The sequence below is a fragment of the Canis aureus genome, chromosome 38 (assembly GCF_053574225.1).
Source record: "Canis aureus isolate CA01 chromosome 38, VMU_Caureus_v.1.0, whole genome shotgun sequence".
Classification (NCBI taxonomy): Eukaryota; Metazoa; Chordata; class Mammalia; order Carnivora; family Canidae; genus Canis; species Canis aureus.
In genome coordinates, this window is record NC_135648.1 from 9,204,768 (window position 1) to 9,227,820 (window position 23,053).

The 23,053-nt window shown below is 38.5% G+C and overlaps 1 protein-coding gene across 2 annotated transcripts in view; it reads left to right on the top strand.

Annotated features, from left to right (window-relative positions):
* The window catches only part of EPRS1 (glutamyl-prolyl-tRNA synthetase 1), a 69,102-nt gene extending 46,337 nt beyond the window's left edge, over positions 1 to 22,765 (top strand). For both annotated transcript variants that reach the window (XM_077886893.1, XM_077886894.1), the window contains 11 exons: positions 141 to 350; positions 739 to 811; positions 2,332 to 2,411; positions 2,840 to 2,941; positions 9,912 to 10,067; positions 10,592 to 10,789; positions 11,389 to 11,562; positions 15,110 to 15,270; positions 17,294 to 17,372; positions 22,233 to 22,297; positions 22,397 to 22,765. In XM_077886893.1, the coding sequence (XP_077743019.1) occupies positions 141 to 350; positions 739 to 811; positions 2,332 to 2,411; positions 2,840 to 2,941; positions 9,912 to 10,067; positions 10,592 to 10,789; positions 11,389 to 11,562; positions 15,110 to 15,270; positions 17,294 to 17,372; positions 22,233 to 22,297; positions 22,397 to 22,547 (1,449 nt within the window). In that variant the 3' untranslated portion in view covers positions 22,548 to 22,765. The remainder of the gene's footprint in view (positions 1 to 140; positions 351 to 738; positions 812 to 2,331; positions 2,412 to 2,839; positions 2,942 to 9,911; positions 10,068 to 10,591; positions 10,790 to 11,388; positions 11,563 to 15,109; positions 15,271 to 17,293; positions 17,373 to 22,232; positions 22,298 to 22,396) is intronic.
* The last annotated feature ends 288 nt before the right edge of the window (positions 22,766 to 23,053 follow it).

Consider the following 23,053-nt stretch of genomic DNA (forward strand, 5'->3'; position numbering starts at 1 on the left):
ACCCATTTTACACGCACATTAAGAGGATATACCAACAGTGGAAGTCTCCAGATTTGGAGCTTGATGATTGTTCACTTGACACTGGTATTAAAATTTTGGTTTAATTTAGGCTTCAAAGACTATATCTTTTTTTTAAAAAGGTCATCACAAAGTCAGAAATGATTGAATATTATGATGTAAGTGGCTGCTATATTCTTCGTCCCTGGGCATATTCCATTTGGGAATCCATCAAGGACTTTTTTGATGCTGAGATCAAGAAACTTGGTGTTGAAAACTGCTATTTCCCCATGTTTGTGTCTCAAGGTGCGTTAGAGAAAGAGAAGACTCATGTTGCTGACTTTGCTCCCGAGGTAAGTTAGCTTGCTATATTTATTTTTGCAGTTTTCTCTCATAAACTCAAAAGTACGTTTTCAGTTTGCACTTGAACAGTAATTTAATTGGCAAGTTATAACAACCAATTTAGAGAAATCTAAAGCCATTTCAAAAAACAAAGCGTATATATTTCTACCTTCAGGGCAAATTACAATTCTGTTTCTTGTATTAGCTGGCTCTTACTTTTTGCTAAATATTTATAAGGACAGTAAGTATCTACTTTTCTTAGCATGAACAGGGGCAGTTATCTTAACTTGCCTTAATTTCTATAGCAAAAATGGAAATAGAGATTTGCCTGTACTTGTGCCATTTGTCTAAAATGCCATTAAAGATACATATATATGGAAAATGATTTTATTTTACTAGGTTGCTTGGGTTACAAGATCCGGCAAAACAGAGTTGGCTGAACCAATTGCCGTCCGTCCTACTAGTGAGACAGGTGAGGATGGGCCTCTGGGCATAGGAGAGCGAGCACTGCGATATGAAACAGAGACACGGCTGTAGTGTCCTCTCAATGCTGACTTTGTGACGTTTATGATCCTTCTTGACAGCACGTAGTTTAACGAGTGTTGATAAAGATGAATGTACACTGAGGATGCATAAAATTTTAGTTTCTATGCAGTATTCATTGCAGAGCTCTTTATCGTTAGAGTAAAGGTATTTTTTTAAACCACTTAAATCATTTTTTTTATTTGATACTATAATTTTTCAGAACTTTACAAGACTTTCATTCTTGGAATAATTTTAATTCTTGGAATTAAACTTATTAAACTTATAATCATACAAGTTTGCCAACGCTGATGTTTTATGCCGTATTTTCTTACAAATTTTGTTACTTATTTTAATATGATATTTGTATAGAGTTTCTATAGATTACTAAGTGATTTCATTTATGTATTATATTCTTATAATAGTGAATGAGGAAGGTGGAGGCAGCAATTTTTCAGATTAAAAAAATAGGTCTCTGAAAGATTAAGTGATTTTCCTAACATTACACATAGTAAATGAGAGCATCACTTGGCAATCTTGAGTTTTGGGGCTTGTCAGTGTTTTCCTAAGTGATTATCCATCTTGAATGAAGGATTCTTTGCTCTTTACTTCATACTTCTACTGATGCTTTTGTATATTATAAGGATGCATTATTGAAATGTGACACCAACTTTTTTCAGATTGGCAATCTTTAGTAATTTTAGATAGTCATGAGTAGGTGGAGATAAGACAGACACCTTCACTTTAACAGTTCATGGCAAGAGCGTTCATTCTCTGGATAGATGCATTGGATAGATTTTTTTTTTTGTTATTTTTTTTTAAAGGCTTTATTTATTTATTCATGAGAGACAGAGAGGCAGAGGTGTAGGCAGAGGGAGAAGCAGGCTCCATGCAGGGAGCCCGATGTGGAACTCGATCTGGGGACTGTGGGATCACCCCCTGAGCCAAAGGCAGATAGATGCTCAACTGCTGAGCCACCCGGGCGTCCCTGAGTTGGATAGATTTAATCTGCATTCTAGTTTGAATAGATAACTGTGCTAAGAGCAAGTTAGTTAACTTTTCTATGCTCAGATTCGGCATCTTTGATACTAAGGTTATGAAATTGACTTTGTGGATTGAATGTGGGAAGTGACCAGCATAATGACTGTGGAGAAATTAACAGAGAGCATGATATGCTGTATCTTCATTTAGTGTTTCTGGAAATAAAACAGCTGAAAAGCAGTCAAATTAAATATGAAGTGTAAATCTCAGTGTGAAGAACAGAAAATCAGGTCACGTTTAAGTTGCTTTATTTACTTGAGTAATTTAATTTGCTTTATGCAATAATGTTACACGCGTTGGAAACACATTTACATAAACACAGCATTTTAATTTGTTACTTATTTGGCTGGTATAACTCTGACCAGCCTTCAAAAAGAAATGAAACCTTCAGTGACTAGCTTCAGTGACTATCTTCCTGTATCTTTGCAGTAATGTATCCTGCGTATGCAAAATGGGTGCAGTCACACAGAGACCTGCCCATCAGGCTCAATCAGTGGTGCAATGTGGTGGTACGTACGTACTCTTTTATTCTTTCTTTCTTTCTTTTGTTTAAGATTTATTTATTTATTTATTTATTCATAGAGATGCAGAGAGAGAGAGAGAGAGGCAGAGACACAGGCAGAGGGAGAAGCAGGCTCCATGCAGAGAGCCTAACGTGGGACTCGATCCAGGGTCTCCAGGATCACACCCTGGGCTGCAGGCTAAACCGCTGCGTCACCGGGGCTACCCCTCTTTTATTCTTTCATTATTCTTACACTTTTTTAAAGCGCGTTTTGTTCTTCCATATTTTTAGATTCAAAGGATTAAGAGAATGGAAGCATTTTGTTATCACAATTATGAATTACAGTTATGATTTCTGATTACTTGCCACATTAAACTGTTAATAAAAATGGGAAAACTCTCCATAATGATCAAATTGTGTTCTTGCTTCTGCCAGCGTTGGGAATTCAAACATCCTCAGCCTTTCCTACGTACTCGTGAATTCCTCTGGCAGGAAGGGCACAGTGCATTTGCCACTTTTGAAGAAGCAGCAGAAGAGGTATGAAGAGTTGTCTTCCTTATTAATTGTGTTCCATGTCTTTGTCTGGGCTGTGCTTCCCCCCTCTCCCCCACCTGTAAGTAATATAGTGTTATCTGTTTACATAGTAATCATTTAATCAATGACTCTAAACTGAAATTTGATCTCAAAATAACCTTAAAAGATAATTTCCTCATATACTTAACTTTGTTACTTGAAATTTATGTATCACCTGTTAAATAGAAGAAGAAAACAAGTTAATACAAATGTACATGGACTTAAGAAACGGCTTTAATGAAGTTTTATTAGAAAAGTGCTGTTTTAGATTTTCAGATGAAAATATTTTTGGGCTTCCAGGTATGAAGAAAATTATAATCCCGGGGATGAAATTAATTATTCTTCAGAAGATTTTTATCTTGGTTACTATAAATATATCATTAATAAACTTTTTTTCTTATATTCTGAATTTATGAACATTTTAAGAAGTTACTCAACTTCTTTTTACACTACTTTGTTGAATGTCTTCCTTATATATATATACACACTGGCTGCTTTAACCTTTCTTTTTTTTTTTTTCTATATTTATTTATTTTTATTTTTTATTTTTTTATTGGTGTTCAATTTACCAACATACAGAATAACCCCCAGTGCCCGTCACCCAATCACTCCCACCCCCTGCCCTCCTCCCCTTCTACCACCCCTAGTTCGTTTCCCAGAGTTAGCAGTCTTTACGTTCTGTCTCCCTTTCTGATATTTCCCACACATTTCTTCTCCCTTCCCTTATATTCCCTTTCACTATTATTTATATTCCCCATATGAATGAGAACATATAATGTTTGTCCTTCTCCGATTGACTTACTTCACTCAGCATAATACCCTCCAGTTCCATCCACGTTGAAGCAAATGGTGGGTATTTGTCATTTCTAATAGCTGAGTAATATTCCATTGTATACATAAACCACATCTTCTTTATCCACTCATCTTTCGATGGACACTGAGGCTCCTTCCACAGTTTGGCTATTGTGGACATTGCTGCTAGAAACATCGGGGTGCAGGTGTCCCGGCGTTTCACTGCATCTGTATTTTTGGGGTAAATCCCCAACAGTGCAATTGCTGGGTCGTAGGGCAGGTCTATTTTTAACTCTTTGAGGAACCTCCACACAGTTTTCCAGAGTGGCTGCACCAGTTCACATTCCCACCAACAGTGTAAGAGGGTTCCCTTTTCTCCGCATCCTCTCCAACATTTGTGGTTTCCTGCCTTGTTAATTTTCCCCATTCTCACTGGTGTGAGGTGGTATCTCATTGTGGTTTTGATTTGTATTTCCCTGATGGCAAGTGATGCAGAGCATTTTCTCATATGCATGTTGGCCATGTCTATGTCTTCCTCTGTGAGATTTCTGTTCATGTCTTTTGCCCATTTCATGATTGGATTGTTTGTTTCTTTGGTGTTGAGTTTAATAAGTTCTTTATAGATCTTGGAAACTAGCCCTTTATCTGATATGTCATTTGCAAATATCTTCTCCCATTCTGTAGGTTGTCTTTTAGTTTTGTTGACTGTATCCTTTGCTGTGTAAAAGCTTCTTATCTTGATGAAGTCCCAAAAGTTCATTTTTGCTTTTGTTTCTTTTGCCTTGGTGGATATATCTTGCAAGAAGTTACTGTGGCCGAGTTCAAAAAGGGTGTTGCCTGTGTTCTTCTCTAGGATTTTGATGGAATCTTGTCTCACATTTAGATCTTTCATCCATTTTGAGTTTATCTTTGTGTCTGGTGAAAGAGAGTGGTCTAGTTTCATTCTTCTGCATGTGGATGTCCAATTTTCCCAGCACCATTTATTGAAGAGACTGTCTTTCTTCCAATGGATAGTCTTTCCTCCTTTATCGACTATTAGCTGACCATAAAGTTCAGGGTCCACTTCTGGGTTCTCTATTCTGTTCCATTGATCTATGTGTCTGTTTTTGTGCCAGTACCACACTGTCTTGATGACCACAGCTTTGTAGTACAACCTGAAATCTGGCATTGTGATGCCCCCAGATATGGTTTTCTTTTTTAAAATTCCCCTGGCTATTCAGGGTCTTTTCTGATTCCACACAAATCTTAAAATAATTTGTTCTAACTCTCTGAAGAAAGTCCATGGTATTTTGATAGGGATTGCATTAAACGTGTATATTGCCCTGGGTAACATTGACATTTTCACAATATTAATTCTGCCAATCCATGAGCATGGAATATTTTTCCATCTCTTTGTGTCTTCCTCAATTTCTTTCAGAAGTGTTCTATAGTTTTGAGGGTATAGATCCTTTACCTCTTTGGTGAGGTTTATTCCTAGGTATCTTATGCTTTTGGGTGCAATTGTAAATGGGATTGACTCCTTAATTTCTCTTTCTTCAGTCTCATTGTTAGTGTATAGAAATGCCACTGATTTCTGGGCATTGATTTTGTATCCTGCCACGCTACCGAATTGCTGTATGAGTTCTAGCTATCTTGGGGTGGATACTTTTGGGTTTTCTAGGTAGAGTATCATGTCATCGGCGAAGAGGGAGAGTTTGACTTCTTCTTTGCCAATTTGAATGCCTTTAATGTCTTTTTGTTGTCTGATTGCTGAGGCTAGGACTTCCAATACTATGTTGAACAGCAGTGGTGAGAGTGGACATCCCTGTCTTGTTCCTGATCTTAGGGGAAAGGCTCCCAGTGCTTCCCCATTGAGAATGATATTTGCTGTGGGCTTTTCGTAGATGGCTTTTAAGATGTTTAGGAATGTTCCCTCTATCCCTACACTCTGAAGAGTTTTGATCAGGAATGGATGCTGTATTTTGTCAAATGCTTTCTCTGCATCTAATGAGAGGATCTTATGGTTCTTGGTTTTTCTCTTGCTGATATGATGAATCACATTGATTGTTTTATGGGTGTTGAACCAGCCTTGTGTCCCGGGGATAAATCCTACTTGGTCATGGTGAATAATTTTCTTAATGTACTGTTGGATCCTATTGGCCAGTATCTTGTTGAGAATTTTTACATCCATGTTATCAGGGATACTGGTCTGTAATTCTCCTTTTTGGTGGGGTCTTTGTCTGGTTTTGGAATTAAGGTGATGCTGGCCTCATAGAATGAATTTGGAAGTACTCCATCTCTTTCTATCTTTCCAAACAGCTTTAGGAGAATAGGTATGGTTTCTTCTTTAAACGTTTGATAAAATTCCCCTGGGAAGCCATCTGGCCCTGGACTCTTGTGTCTTGGGAGGTTTTTGATGACTGCTTCAATTTCCTCCCTGGTTATTGGCCTGTTCAGGTTTTCTATTTCTTCCTGTTAGTTTTGGTAGTTTGTGGCTTTCCAGGAATGCGTCCATTTCTTCTAGATTGCCTAATTTATTGGCGTATAGCTGTTCATAATATGTTTTTAAAATCGTTTGTATTTCCTTGGTGTTGGTAGTGATCTCTCCTTTCTCATTCATGATTTTATTAATTTGAGTCTTCTCTCTCTTCTTTTTAATAAGGCTGGCTAATGGTTTATCTATCTTATTAATTCTTTCAACCAACCAACTCCTGGTTCTGTTGATCTGTTCCACAGTTCTTCTGGTCTCGATTTCGTTGAGTTCTGCTCGAATCTTTATTAACTCTCTTCTTCTGCTGGGTGTAGGATCTATCTGCTGTTTTTTCTCTAGCTCCTTTATGTGTAAGGTTAGCTTTTGTATTTGAGTTCTTTCCAGTTTTTGAATGGATGCTTGTATTGCGATGTATTTCCCCCTTAGGACTGCTTTTGCTGCATCCCAAAGATTTTGAACGGTTTTATCTTCATTCTCATTAGTTTCCATGAATCTTTTTAATTCTTCCTTAATTTCCTGTTTGGCCCTTTCATCTTTTAGCAGGATGGTCCTTAACCTCCACGTGTTTGAGGTCCTTCCAAACTTCTTCTTGTGATTTAGTTCTAATTTCAAGGCATTATGGTCTGAGAATCTGCAGGGGACGATCCCAATCTTTTGGTATCGGTTCAGACCCGATTTGTGACCCAGTATGTGGTCTATTCTGGAGAAAGTTCCATCTGCACTTGAGAAGAATGTGTATTCAGTTGCGTTTGGATGTAAAGTTCTGTAGATATCTGTGAAATCCATCTGGTCCAGTGTATCGTTTAAAGCTCTCGTTTCTTTGGAGATGTTGTGCTTAGAAGACCTATCGAGGGTAGAAAGAGCTAGATTGAAGTCACCAAGTATAAGTGTATTATTATCTAAGTATTTCTTCACTTTGGTTAATAATTGATTTATATATTTGGCAGCTCCCACATTCGGGGCATATATATTGAGGATTGTTAAGTCCTCTTGTTGGATAGATCCTTTAAGTATGATATAGTGTCCCTCTTCATCTCTCGCTACAGTCTTCGGGGTAAATTTTAGTTTATCTGATATAAGGATGTCTACCCCTGCTTTCTTTTGAGGACCATTCGAATGGTAAATGGTTCTCCAACCTTTTATTTTCAGGCTGTAGGTGTCCTTCTGTCTAAAATGAGTCTCTTGTAGACAGCAAATAGATGGGTCCTGCTTTTTTATCCAGTCTGAAACCCTGCGCCTTTTGATGGGGTCATTAAGCCCGTTCACATTCAGAGTTACTATTGAGAGATATGAGTTTAGTGTCATCATGATATCTATTCAGTCTTTGTTTTTGTGGACTGTTCCACTGAACTTCTTCTTAAAGGGGAATTTTAAGAGTCCCCCTTAAAATTTCTTGCAGAGCTGGTTTGGAGGTCACATATTCTTTTAGTTGCTGCCTGTCTTGGAAGCTCTTTATCTCTCCTTCCATTTTGAATGAGAGCCTTGCTGGATAAAGTATTCTTGGTTGCATGTTCTTCTCATTTAGGACCCTGAATATATCCTGCCAGCCCTTTCTGGCCTGCCAGGTCTCTGTGGAGAGGTCTGCTGTTACCCTAATACTCCTCCCCATAAAAGTCAGGGATTTCTTGTGTCTTGCTGCTTTAAGGATCTTCTCTTTATCTTTGGAATTTGCAAGCTTCACTATTAAATGTCGAGGTGTTGAACGGTTTTTATTGATTTTAGGGGAGGATCTCTCTATTTCCTGGATCTGAATGCCTGTTTCCCTTCCCAGATTAGGAAAGTTTTCAGCTAGAATTTGTTCAAATACATATTCTGGCCCTCTGTCCCTTTTGGAGCCCTCGGGAACACCAATTAAACGTAAGTTTTTCTTCCTCAGGCTGTCGTTTATTTCCCTTAATGTATCTTCATGGTCTTTTCGTTGTTTGTCTCTTTTTTCCTCAGTTTCCTTCTTTGCTATCAACTTGTCTTCTAGGTCACTCACTCGTTCTTCCACCTCGTTAACCCTCGTCGTTAGGACTTCTAGTTTGGATTGCGTCTCATTCAATTGATTTTTAATTTCTGCCTGATTAGCTCTAAATTCTGCAGTCATGAAGTCTCTTGAGTCCTTTATGCTTTTTTCTAGAGCCACCAGTAGCTGTATAATAGTGCTTCTGAATTGGCTTTCTGACATTGAATTGTAATCCAGATTTTGTAACTCTGTGGGAGAGAGACTGTTTCTGATTCTTTCTTTTGAGGTGAAGTTTTCCTTCTAGTCATTTTGCTCAGTGCAGAGTGGCCAAAAGCAAGTTGTATTGGGAAAAGGAGAAAAAGAGAGGAGATAAAGAAGGAAAGAAAAGAGAAAGAGGGAAAAAAAAGGAAGAAAAAAAACGAAAAAAAAGAAGAAAAAGAGAAAGAAAAAGAAAGAAAGGAAAAAAGGGGTGGGGGAAGGAAATCAAAAAGCAAAACAAAACAACAACAACAAAAAAAGAGAAAGAGAAAAAAAAGAACCACTGGGGAGTATCTTCTGATTCTGTGTACTTTAAGTCCCTTGGATTCCCCTGGAAATTGTCCGTCTAGATGGTCTTCTGGGGGAGGGGCCTGTTGTGCTGATTTTCAGGTGTTAGCAGTTGGGGGAGCTGCTGTGCCCCTGCCTGGTGCAGGGCTCAGTGGGGGTCGTTTACCCCGTGAGGCCCCAGGAGCAACAGCCCCAGTGGCGGGGCCAGCTCTGGACACCTGGATTCAGCTCCGGCAGGAACTCCTCCGTCTGCAGGGCCTGGAGGCTCCGGGGCGGGGCCGCTGATCTGCTCAGCTGGGGCAGGAGCGTCCTTGCTGTCCTGGGCCCTCCGGGCCTCTGCCTGTCCCAGGGGGAGGCCAGATCCTGGGCTGTGTCCCGGCGCCCTGTGCTGTTGGATTCGCGCTCCCGGCCGCGCAGCCCCCTCCGCGGAGCCGCCTCCCGAGCCCCTCCGAGCTGCTCCTGGAACCGCGCAGCCCCCTCCGCACGGAGCCTCTTCCTCTGCCCGAGCCCCTCCGAGCTGCTCCCGCCCCGCAGCCCCCTCCGCGGAGCCGCCGCCTGTGCCCCTCCGAGCTGCTCCGGGTCTGCCGTGCTCGCTGCAGCCCTTAGGGAGCTCGGCGCACTCTCCTGGGTGCGCAGTTGCTCTGTTACTGTCCCAGGGAACCTGAGGACATCCCCGCCCTCCTGGGTCCTGCTCCACCTCCCCGCGAGCCCCTTTCCCCCGGGAAGGTCGGTGCAGCTCCTGCTTCTCCGGGACGGGGCTCTCCTGTCCTGGGGACCCTCGCCCTGGCCTCAGCCCAGCTCCTTGCGGGGCCCCTCCCCCTTGGATGCCTTTGTTTCTTTATTTCTTTTTCCCCCGTCTTCCTACCTTGATAGAAGCGCGAACTCTTCTCACTGTAGCATTCCAGGTGTTCTCTCTTTAATTCTCAGGCCGAATTCATAGATTTTCAGGATAATTTGAAGGTTTTCTAGGTAATTTGGTGGAGACAGGTGATTTGGAGACCCTACTCTTCGCCATCTTGCCCCTCCACCTGTGCTTTAACTTTCTGTATGAAAATGTTTTTATTGTTTGATGTGCTTTTCCCACCATAGTTGGTTTAAAATAGTATAGTTTTAAAGGTCTCTAAGAAATAAAATACACCATAAATGTGAGTGCTTTCATATTTAAAATTTTGTTACAGGTCTTACAGATACTTGACTTATATGCTAAGGTATACGAAGAACTCCTGGCAATTCCTGTTGTAAAAGGCAGAAAGACTGAAAAGGAGAAATTTGCAGGAGGAGATTACACAACTACCATAGAAGCATTCATATCCGCTAGTGGAAGAGCCATCCAGGTACCCCAGCAAGTGCTGTGTAGGGTTCATAGGTGACCATAAGCATAGCCTGTGAGCACATCCAACAGACTTTTGGCATCAGAGAAGTAGACTCTTTTAAAAAAAAATCAGCATATTTCATGTGCTTTTTAGACGATGTTATAATTTCAAGCTTTCCTATCCCATTCTTATAATGCTCTAAGATCAGTGAAGTGAAGGCTTATATCCCGAATTACCAAAGCATGGATTCTTTTTTTAACCAAAGTTGAAGTTATTCCTGTGAAAGGGGTGGCTCACATGCAGGGAGCCCGAAGTGGGACTCAATCCCGGGTCTTCAGGATCAGGCCCTGGGCTGAAGGCGGCACTAAACCGCTGAGCCACCCGGGCTGCCGTTGTTGTATCATTTAGGTTTTAAAAACTTAATATAAGAAAACCGAGGAACAAAAAACCTGTCTAGTATCATTTTAAAGTGTATGGTCTTACCAAAATCATTTTCAAAGGCATAACTAGTTCTTAAAATTAATGCTTGTATTTCTCTATCTTAGGGAGCAACATCACATCATTTAGGGCAGAATTTTTCCAAAATGTTTGAAATTATTTTTGAAGATCCAAAGACACCAGGAGAGAAACAATTTGCCTATCAGAACTCCTGGGGCCTGACAACTCGAACTATTGGTGTTATGACAATGGTTCATGGAGACAACATGGGCTTAGTATTACCACCGCGTGTAGCTTCTGTTCAGGTAAGAAAAATATTTCTGTTTATCATTCTTTTTATAAAATACAGTCTTGGGATCCCTGGGTGGCGCAGCGGTTTAGCGCCTGCCTTTGGCCCAGGGCGCGATCCTGGAGACCCGGGATCGAATCCCACGTCGGGCTCCCGGTGCGTGGAGCCTGCTTCTCCTTCTGCCTGTGTCTCTGCGCCTCTCTCTCTCTCTCTGTGTGTGTAACTATCATAAATAAATAAAAATTAAAAAAAAAAATAAAATAAAATACAGTCTTTATCTTAGTATTGTGTAGCTATGTGTATCATATCTGTTACTTTTTTCTCTCTTAATTTTTAGCTGCTTTTTATACAAAACTTTTAGAAATCGTCTTTTGAAATGGTTTACAAGAAGTTTAATGAAATATAGTAGGTCAAATGAAGGTGCACTTAGCATAGATGAGTAATATGCAGCTGATTGGTAGACATTCCATGGAGATTAGAAATCACAAAAGTTGATCTGTGTTAAAATTTATTGTTCCCCAGATGTTTTGATTCCTGCATATCATGCAGCAGCATGACTATAATACTTTGTATGCTATTTCTTTGTATAAATTTGTGATACTATGTTGGTTCTAGGTTGTGGTTATTCCTTGTGGCATTACAAATGCACTTTCTGAAGAAGACAGAGATGCTTTGATTATAAAATGCAATGATTATCGAAGGCGGTTACTCAGTGTTAATGTTCGAGTTAAAGTTGATTTGCGAGATAACTATTCTCCGGGTTGGAAATTCAATCACTGGGAACTCAAGGTAAATTCTTCAGTTGCATCTTTTACTTCCATACTCCCAATTTGGATTTAGATTTTCTTTATGTAAGCTTTTATAAAACATAAGACTTTCTCATTACTCTTCTCTGTTTGGATGGTTGTAGGTTTTTTTTCTTCTTCACTTAAATTTCACTTAATTTTCACACAGTCCAAATCTTGATAAGAGTCATACTTAAAGTTTATATATTTGTTAAAATTAAAACCTTTTTTGTGGAAGTTTATTTTTATTACATTAGGATAAAAATGTTCTTGAAGACCTTGTATATGATTAATAAACCTCAAAGGGATGTTATACTAAAATGTTTATATCAGGAATTCATATAATAAATAAGCTATTTAAACAGTAAGACTATCAGAATAATGGTACATGGTTATCTCCTAGCTGTCATTTTGACAGCTGATCAGTAAAACATAAATTAATATCATATTTGGTTTTTCATACTACTTTGTTTCATACCCATTTGTTGATTTTATTTTGTATATTCAAGGCTAAATTCTGATTTTAATGTTTTTAATGTGAATTTCATTTATTGCACATTGTCATTAGTAGATGATCTATTTTCTAAATTCTATTTTTTCCAACATCTCGAATTTAACTTCTTTCATATGCTTTACTAAGGGAATCTTAATAGATTAAGCAGTTAGGGTAGTCAAGAATTTCTAAACTCCTATTACAGGAAATAGATGAGAAGATGTAGTAATATTGCAGCTCCAAGGTGATTCCAAGTGTGGAAGCTCAGCAACATTGGGATTATTCAGTATGAACACATACAGGGTTCCCAGAGTTGCTGGTATATATACCTCTATTTGTTTTAATCGACCCCTAAGGTCAATCTTCTGTGCTAAAAATTAGTAGTTATATTGATTTTGTTCCCTTTTATATAATACACCATTCCCTTTACTTATTCTCCTACCTTTAATGAAGACTTTAAAAATAAATATTTTCTGACATAATTTTCCTTTAATTGCAGTATTTTTTTTTTTACTTAGAAATAGTGGTTGTGTGATTCCAGTAGCAGCCTGTTTGACCCTATGCGTTCTTGCCTGAGATTCCAGATATTAAAGGAGAAACGTTTTCTTTGCTACTGGTTGGATTGAAAGGGGAGAAAAGGCATCCATATACACTTCTCCCTTCTATGTTCCTCCTCTCCTCACTTCTCCTAGTACGACTGACTTGACTTTGTTCCTCTCTCCCTCTGGTTAATACCCTGATGAGCCCACACTGTGAAGGAGATACTTAGTATGAGTAGGTTCTGCTACAACTTCCTTGTCTTCAATTCTCAGGAAGAAAACAGAGCACCTTAAGTTCTCAACTAGATGCCTAAGAATAAAGAACACCGAGAGGGGTCACTAGTTAGTGAAAAGCACTGATAGTACTTCTTAATGCCATTTTATCTCCATTTAATCCAAGGATTCCTGAGGAAAAAAAATATTTTGGAAGATCCAGTTTCGTATTCATTTGGTAGTGATTAACTTTGTACAAAGAGGCATTTGAGGGGGTGAGGTGGGATGTGTATGGATTGGGAGACCCAGTTTAATAACTGGGGCTTATGGTTTGGTTACCACTCCAGAGCCCAGTGACTCCCACTTCTTTAGTACCTCTTCCTGTATTATGAAAATAGGGGAAAATAATATGAGTGAATTAACTTTTCTTTTTTCCTCTTCTTTTTAAAAGATTTTATTTTTTTTATTTTATTTTTTTATTTTTTTTTAATTTTTATTTATTTATGATAGTCACAGAGAGAGAGAGAGAGGCAGAGACATAGGCAGAGGGAGAAGCAGGCTCCATGCACCGGGAGCCTGATGTGGGATTCGATCCTGGGTCTCCAGGATCGCGCCCTGGGCCAAAGGCAGGCGCCAAACCGCTGCGCCACCCAGGGATCCCTAAAAGATTTTATTTATTTATGAAAGACACAGAGAGAGAGGCAGAGACACAGGCAGAGGGAGAAGCAGGCTGCATGCAGGGAGACTGATGTGGGACTTTGGGACTTGATCCCGGGACTCCAGAATCATGCCCTGGGCCAAAGGGAGGTGCTCAACCATTGAGCCACCCAGGTGTCGTCCCCATGCCAGGTTATTCTCATGCTAAGATGCCCTCTCACCCAAATGAGGGTATGTTGCCCTGCTCTGGGCTGCCATGGCTCTCCTCGTCCAGTACAGGAGCCAGTCCTGTTGCTGCTAGTTGGCTTGTCATTTTAGTTCCTTTACTCAGGTATAGTTGTTCAGCCTTTCTTTGTCCTTCATGACGTGGGCATTTTTGTAAGTATAGGTCAATTATTTTAAAGAATATTCCTCAGTTTTGATGAAATTACTCGTTAATTTTTGCCTTTTCTAGTAACTTTCCTTCTCTCTTCCAGCTGAGGATAGTTTCCCACTTCTGATTTTCTGTATGCATGCCTTATTTACTTGACAAAACATGAAACTAAAGGACAGGATCTGTTTCTTTTTATTCCTCTTGTAAATCTCATTGCAGTTAGCACTGTTAACACATGCATACATTAGGTGAATAAAGAAAAAACAGTAAAATGATGTAATATTTAGCATACAATAATTTGTTCCATGGTGTTCATTATTTTATAAGTCTTCCCTATAGGTAAATCTTTTTCTTTTTTTTGTGGAATAACACTTAAAAATTTTCCTGTGACTTTGATTTGGGGGACTCTCATCAGATAAACTCTATATATAGGGACTCCTAACTTAAATTGGAAAACTCCAAATTAGTTTTAGAAGATCATTTGCTCAAGAAGAAGTTTAAAAAACACCTACTGTTTATCAGGTAAGGTTCTTGATCTTAAAAAATAAGGTATCTCTGGGCCTTTTTCCCCTCCTGGAATATGCATAAGGGTTGAACATTCCCAGGCTTAAACTTCCTATACTTTCTTTGTAGAATCCAAAGGGAATAGGGGAATGGTTCCCAGAATGTAGTCCTAGCATCATTTGAGAACTTGTTAGAAATATGATCCTTTAGGCCCCATTCCTGGACTTACTGTAATAAGAAATTGAAGCGGGTAGAGCCCAGCAAGTCTGTGCTTTGACAAGCCCTTCACAGATGCTGGTGCATGCTAGAGTATCCAGAGCTAAGACCTACCAACCAAACCACACCATTGTACCATGAATGAGTCACAGATGTGCCAAAGTGATTTGGGGTGGCCTTCAGTTCAAAAAGCCTTCTCTGGTTCCCACCTTGTGTCATACATACAAAGGGACCTTTCTCTGCTGCTCTTTTGTGAGAAAAGTTAGGAATACTGATCTAGACAGCACTATCCTCATGTTTTTCCATTAAACACTCTTAGCTCAAAACCACTTGGGCAGTACATTTTTTCTTAGTTTTGTACGTTCTTATTGGAATAGGTTTCTGTATGATCTCAGGAATATTGCCTGCACTTTTTATTGTTTGCTTCTGCCTTTGATTTTTTGGGTTTTTTTGTTTGTTTGTTTTTGTTTGTTTGTTTGTTTTGGGTTTTTATGATTTATAGTAGGTAAAGCCATGAGTGGAGACAGGCATATATCATGCCTTTTTTGTTTTTTAGGGGGTTCCAATCAGACTTGAAGTTGGGCCACGTGATATGAAGAGCTGCCAGTTTGTAGCTGTCAGACGAGATACTGGAGAAAAGCTGACAGTTGCTGATAATGAGGCTGAGACTAAACTTAAAGCTATTTTGGAAGACATCCATGTGAACCTGTTTACAAGGTTAGTTCCTTAGGATTGCTTTTGTCTCTGATCTAGTTTTTGAGAGCTGTACCGAGGAATTTTTTGAGTGCCCCAGCTGGAAGTCATCTTTCTCTCTGAACTCTCATGGTTCTTAATTTGCCTTTCTCTTTGTTTTTGACTTGGTATCATGATTTTTCCAAGGGCTTTCTGCCTTCTACGATTTGCGGAGCTGGCCTGTCTGACCCATGGACTAATTTGGGTTGACTTTAAGTCCAGGCTTTTATGACATAGAACTTTGAGGGATAAGGCATTGATTCTCACCTGCTGGATACACATTAGCAGCACTACCTAGGAAGCTTTAAAAAATACCAGTGCCTAAACCCCTCTCCAGAGATGTTAATTTAGTTGGTCTAGAGTGAGGGTGGCAGCTGTAGTTTAAAAGCTCCCCACGTAATTATGACATGTAGCTAAGACTATTGACTGGGATTGGAAGCCTGAGGTAAAAGGAAGCTTCAGGGTTGCCCTGGCCTGTGGAGATGGGTCTTCTAGAATCAGAAATATCAGGGCAGAGGCACTAGAAGATCGGTGTAGAGGTGTGGCACCTTATTTTCTTTCCTACCCACCTGTGGCAAAGAGGAAGGCCCACTACCACTTGCAGTAGAGGCTCATTTTGGGAGAAGGTAGCACCTTCATCTTATGTATTCATAGGTCTTCTCATACTTTGTACCAAACTTGTATTAGGCCTTAATAAATCATGCATTTAAGGAATGAACTAATTTTAGCCTCAGCATTGGTGCTTATGTGATTTTGGTCAAGTGATTTCTCTTCTCTTTGCTTGCTTACCCTGAAAGGGAATGATAATGAGTCTCTTAACGTCAAACATTTGCTTAGCCTGCTAATGAATAGTACATTTGAAGTCCATCTGAACTAAGAACAGGTAGTATTGTCAGAGGTGAAAGATCGGAAAGCTGCCTGTCCTTATTGCTGCTATTTAAGGTAATGCATTTATTTAGTACAGTGGTTCTTTGCTAGAGATTTTTCTTCAGTCACCTGGGAGGTTTAGGAATAGAAACATACCTGAGCCTCACACCTGGAGTTTCTGATCCAGTGGTTTTAAGATAGGTTCTGGTTATCTGTAGTGTTAAAATGTTCTCTGTGTGATTCAGATGCACATCTCTGGTTGGAAAACCACTGCTTTAGAGTGGCTAAAAAGCAGTTTTTTCATTGACATTTTTGTTCAGTAAATTTGTTAATAATGTAGGTTTCATAAAGGCTTAAGCCTGAAAAGTGGTTTATTTACTTACTTTTTTTTTCTGGATTTCATTGGCTGTAACTTACAGGGGCCTGGCTTACTATGAAAAAGTCAGAAGAAGAGGATTTGGTGGAGAGCGGGCAGTTACTGGCACAGAATTCACATGGTCTTAGTCCTGAGATGCAGAAAAGAAAAACATGCTTTCTCTTTCTTGGTCACCACCCATGAGTCGTTCTCATGTAATGTGTGATTTTGAATGGGAAAGAGAATAATACTTATTTCCATTTATAAAACTGGAAGTTCTTATAAAAGAATTATATAGTGTATGAAAATAGCTCAAATAATGTGTATTTATGGTCTTTGCTATTTTAACACATTTTCATGTTTGGTGTTTGAGTCTCACAATAATCCTGTAACGACAGTTAGACTTACTTTTCCAATTTTGTAGAAGGGAAAAAACTAAGACCAAAGAGGTTTTAAAATAACACAGACTCATAAATGGTAAGCAGTATAGCCAGGGATAGAATAGAATGTTGGTCAGTAGAGATATAATGGCAATAACAAAAGTAATTATTACCTGTTGCATGCTTGGCAAATTCTCCTTTTCTTTAGTGTTAATAGTAATACGGTGATGAGTTCACTGAGATTTACAGTATATCACTGCTAGCAGCAAAGCTGAGATTCAAATTGAGATGTTCTCACTTCCAGGATATTGCTCTTTTGTTAAATTGCACTAATTAAAAAAAAAAAAAAAACTTTGTCATATTAGTAAGAAAAAACATGTATTCTTTTGCAATTATATTTTAATAGGGCTTCTGAAGACCTTAAGACTCATATGGTTGTGGCCAATACAATGGAAGACTTCCAGAAAATGCTAGATTCTGGGAAGGTAAGAGACTTCTGAGATGTTTCGTATATAGAAATATTTCAGCAATGGTATTTTAAGACTCACTGAATTTATGCATGATATTAATCCCTTCAAGGCCGGTCACACAACAGGATTATATATTACTCCACATTCTATCCTCTGTTTTCCATTGGCTTTCTCAAAGCATTACAGCATTGTATCATTTTTGGATAGCACTGTGAACTGATTATATAAAAGCTTTTTCTCATGATTGAAATGCTGGCTAAACAACATTCATTCTGTATGACCCCTAGTGTTTTAAATCTTGAAATTTGGGGGGTGCCTGGGTGGCTCAGTCAGTTAAGCAACTGCCTTCAGCTCGGGTCATGATCCCAGGGTCCTGAGATTGAGTTCATGTCTGGCTCCCTGCTTAGTGGAAAGCCTACTTCTCCCTCCCTCTCTGCTCTTCTGCCCCGGTCATGCTCACTCTCTCTTTATCGCAAATAAATAAAATCTTTAAAAAAAACTTTTTTCACTTTTCAGCTGAATTAAGTTCCTGAAGTAAGCATTGCTGTAATGTAATGTGCATATTCCTAAAATCAGATTAAAAGTCTATGTCAAGGGCAGCCCGGGGGGCTCAGCGGTTTAGCGCTGTCTTTAGTCCAGGGCATGATCCTGGAGACCCGGGATCGAGTCCCAAGTCGGGACTCCCTGCATGAAGCCTGCTTCTCCCTCTGATCTGTGTGTCTGCCGCTCTCTCTCTCTCTCTCTGTGTCTCTCATGAGTAAATAAATAAAATCTTAAAAAAAAAAAAGTCTATGTAAAAAATTTCAATTCTCTGACCATTTATACTTTTCCTGATCTTAATTGATTGAACTTTTCTGAAGAATAAAGGGGAAAATACTGCTCATGTCTAAGCCTATTTTTCAGAATGAGTGGGTACTTCAGGCTCCTTTAAAAGACCTAGGTCTTTCTAATTAGGTACTAGTGATTCTTTAAAATTTTAAGTTTTAGGTGTTATGGGTATGCAGATGTTCTTAGCTGAAACTTTTAATTATCATAGAGAAGAGGTCCTGTTTTGCAAAATTATTAATTACTAGAATGAATCACTTATGAACTTTAGTATTCTAGTATTCATGCTTGATTTTACAACCAGTCCTGTGTTCTCAGGTTATAAATGAGAGAAAACCATGGACCAGAGTCTAACTGAATTACCCTGAGCTCTACAGAGGCAGACTTGTCCTACTATTTATTTATTTATTTATTTTTTGTCCTACTATTTAGATCTTTCTCCTCAGTTTAATGCACTTTGCTCTGTATCTTTTTGCTTATTTATTTATTTATTTATGTTTTTTTTTTAGGACTATTCAGAGAGAGAGAGAGAGAGGCAGAGACACAGGCAGAGGGAGAAGCAGGCTCCATGCAGGGAGCCTGAGGTGGGACTCGATCCTGGGTCTCCAGGATCACGCCCTGGACCGAAGGCGGCGCTAAACCGCTGAGCCATCTGGGCTGCCCTAAGATTTTATTTTAAAGTAATCTCTATACCCATTGTGGGGCTTAAACTCACAAACCCAAGATCAGGAGTTGTGTGCTCCACCAACTGAGCCAGCCAGGCGCCCTTATTTCTTTTTAATTCATGCTGAGAGTATAAGGCATAATTTTAATTGGTTAGAGTCATAACCTCTTAATATGTTACTGCATGAGCTGGGACAGTGTTAATCTCTTTGGCTCTCAGTTTACCGCTCTATAAAATGAGTACAAGATAGATAATCTTAAAATCCCCTTCAGATCCACAATCCTTGCCTTTTTATTTTAGTTTATTGCCTTTGTGATCTTCCATCTTTCTGGTTTCCATAATTTGTCACTTGACTCGGATTACGTACTTCTAATAGAAGGCTAGGGAAATAGGAAATAGCCATCTAGCTGATGCAGTGTGTACTTTTTCTTTCACTGTGATTTATTTATGATTATTTTATTTCTGTTCCATTACTGAATTTTAAAGTTTCATCTATTACAGAAGTGCTGTAGTAATCCATGTTTGCAATACAGTCTGGTAAAGGTATTACATAAGAGTTAATAAATCGATAGAGTAACTATCAGTTAATCTCTTGCTTTCAAAGAAATGAATCTCAGCAGGTCTTAGTAGAGTCATATCTTTTATTCTGCTATTAGGTCAGAGATTTCAACATCTATTCTAAAGCACAAAGTAGTATATATTAGCTGAATGTCCAAAGAGCACATAGAGATTAGAGTAGATTTGGTTTCTTGTATTCAGTAGCCACTTCCACCCCCACCTCACACCACATCGGTCAGCTTTGGTGTGGTGACTGACCATCAAGCAACCTTTGAGGCTATTGTAAATAAAGCTGTTTTTACCAGGTGGAGAGAAGGAGAAAGGGATCTTTGGAACTTGAATGTAGGTGAAAGTTTGATTTTTCTACTCTTCTTTGTTGGCCTAAATGAAAAAACAATCATATCTGATTTATAGAACTTGAGTTAATTTTTCCAATGGGATGGATGATCTTTATTAAATGAAAAATGTTATTTTTGTATAGTTAGATATATAAAAATATATGTTTTTTTTACCGTTGACATATATTGCTAACCTGTTGATCACTGTGATTTTTGAGTAATGATAATTCTCATCATTATCATTTTCTACCACAGAATTGAAGATCTCATACATTGCAAAAAATTACATCTTTTTGTAGCATAGAAAGATAATAAAAAAATTAAAGACCTTTCTGTAATTGAATAAACAGCATGAAACTGTATTATCCTTTCATATAAATGAATTACATGCAAAAATAATCAGAAATTTCTGGTCTTATTACCTATACTTTACTTTGAAGCTACAAAGAATTGAAACATGGGTTTGTACAAAATTGTCATTTATAAGTCTAAGTAACTTGAGTTTGTTTCACGCTATACCATTTTAGGTTCTAAAAATTATTATCTTAGGGGTGCCTGGGTGGCTCAGTCAGTTAAGCATCAGACTGGCTCAGGTCATGATCTCAGGGTCCTGGGATCAAGCCCCACATCAGGCTTTCTGCTCAGCGAGGAGCCTGCTTGTCCCTCTGTCCCACCCCCTCTGGTCATGCTCTGTCACTCTCTCAAATAAATAAAATCTTTAAAAAAATTATTTTAGATATACCTTCTCAAGGCTCAGTAATTTTTTATTGCAGTAAAAGAAAATGAGGCCATTTACTGTAAAATCTGTTAAAGATTTGAAAGTACAGCTGTGTGGGGGTTAAAAAAATAAAATTTTCTGAGAAACCAAATTTAAATTTATTACCCAAAGACATCTTTGTGATTTAAGTCTTAATATTTTTATCATTGCACAGTGACCATGGTTAAAACTTTTCCCCCATTCTGTCTTTTATAATTAATTTTAAACAATACTTTTATGAATGTACATTCTTTTCATGCTGTTTGTACAAATGCTAATGATTTACCAAGTTTCAATATGGGAGGGGTAACTCTGGGTTATTTTGGCTCTTGTATCTCTAGGTTTATTTTTACTTCCAGTTTTCATTGCACAGTTTCCTTTAAAAGCTTTTAAGATATGTATTACCTCCATCCCTTCCACCTTTTCTTCACCCACTCACTCCCACCCCACCCCCAAGATTTTCCTAGCAATTTGCCACTTCTTCATTGTCTTAAGACAGATTATGAAAATAACAGTTTATCAATTTGGGGAATTTGGCTAACACATTTTGCTGAACGAACGTAAGAGACAGATGACTAACCACTCCTCACCCTGGAATAATGTTCATGATGAATTACTTGTTCTTTTTGTAATTTCCTAATGTCAATGTCCTTGTACTTTACTTCTTAAAGAAGCCTTTTGAACTATATTTAACCAAATTCTGAGTGCCTTGGGTTTACAGGAGAGTCTTAGTTTGAGTATGAAATGTGTAGCTCTAAATAGTTGATCAGAAATTGATGGGAAAAAAATAAATAAATAAATAAATAAAAAAGAAATTGATGAAGCTGGATAGTTTCCTATCCGTTTTTAAACAGACATTTCTAATGTATGGGGATTGTCCACACCTTTGATCTCATGACTAACCTCGATCTCCAGGAATATTCTGTAGAACTGTTATATAATTGTTATTGCATACAAACCTCATTTTGAAGTAGACATGATATGAAAAGTTTAGGATTTACAACTGAAAGACATCTTAATTCTTGTCTAGTCCAGTACACATTTTACAAAAGAAAATTCGAAGCTAGAGATTTTCCAGCAGGCAGTGAATTTCAAAATGAGAGTAAAATCCCAGGTCTCTTGAGTTTGCCCATTATTCTGTATGATCTATGAAAGAAAATTTAAGACGTTGCTTTTTCTAATAATACAAAATGATTTTTGACTTTTGAGTACCTTTGGACTTTAAAAATGATTCACTTAACCTATAACAGTGTGACATAAAGTGAGGTTTACCTGATTGTTAATTATTATTGTTAATACCAGTTTCAAAATCCATTTACTGTTTGTCATCTCCCCTCTGTCCTCCTTGTAACTGTTTACCTAAGCAGGGCAGGTGGTAGTCCAGATTTGAAATGAGGGAGGTACAGCTGGAGTTAGGACTCAGGTCTGCTCATCCTTCCTTTCTTCTCTTCGGAGACTGCTTTGTAGCTAGTTTATTTGGACATTGAAGTGTGTTACAAAGATGTTTTTGTGTTGTCTTGATGTTTTATGGTGTGTGGGTTTTGGGATCCTGGAAAAACATTTTCTGAACCCTGGCACCTCCTGAGTAGTGTTCCTTGCAGGTTTTCAAAGGTACCAGGGCCTGAAAAAGGCTGGGAGACCTGTCCTTTCTGTTTGTCAGTTTAATAACCACTCGAGTGTTCTTCTACAGAATAGGAGTTAATAAATACTGAATATTTGTCCTTTTTTATTAGATTGCTCAAATTCCATTCTGTGGGGAAATTGACTGTGAAGACTGGATCAAAAAGACCACTGCCAGGTAAATATGGGAACAAACAGAACTTGTGAGGATCACAGTAACAACGAATGGGAATATGAAGCATAAGTAAACGGAATTATTATTTGTTTTTAATTGCAGGGATCAAGATCTTGAACCTGGTGCTCCATCCATGGGAGCTAAAAGTCTTTGCATCCCCTTCAAACCACTCTGTGAGCTGCAGCCTGGAGCCAAATGCATCTGTGGCAAGAACCCGGCCAAGTACTATACCTTGTTTGGCCGTAGTTACTAAGGGATAAAACAGAACTCCTATCTCCAACCCTCCTCACTTTTTAAAAAATTGATATTAATATCTTCCCTGATATAAACAGTTTTATGATTTTTTAAAATAAAAGTTCTAATAGGAGGTCATGTGAGACACAAACACCATATTCTTATGCCTAAATTAACAGTGGGAAAGAAGACTTTTCTGTAAACAACCCCTATAATAAACATCATGAACTAATATAATACTGTCTTATGTGCTCATTTGTTTCTGAACCCTGTGCTACGGGATATTCTTAACAAAGAGCTGTAGAAAACTGAACCCTTAGGTAACTGCTCTTGGTCTAAGCATCCCTCATGGTTCAGACCTCGAACAAGCATTGATCTCGTTTTATGTATGCTCAAGTGCTTCCCTTCCTTAACTCCTGCTGAATCTAAAACTGTCCTAAACCTTTCTGTTTGAAACAAAACAAAACAACAAATGGACAAAAAGCCAAAAAAAAAAAAAAGAAAAGAAAAACAAAAAACCCAGCT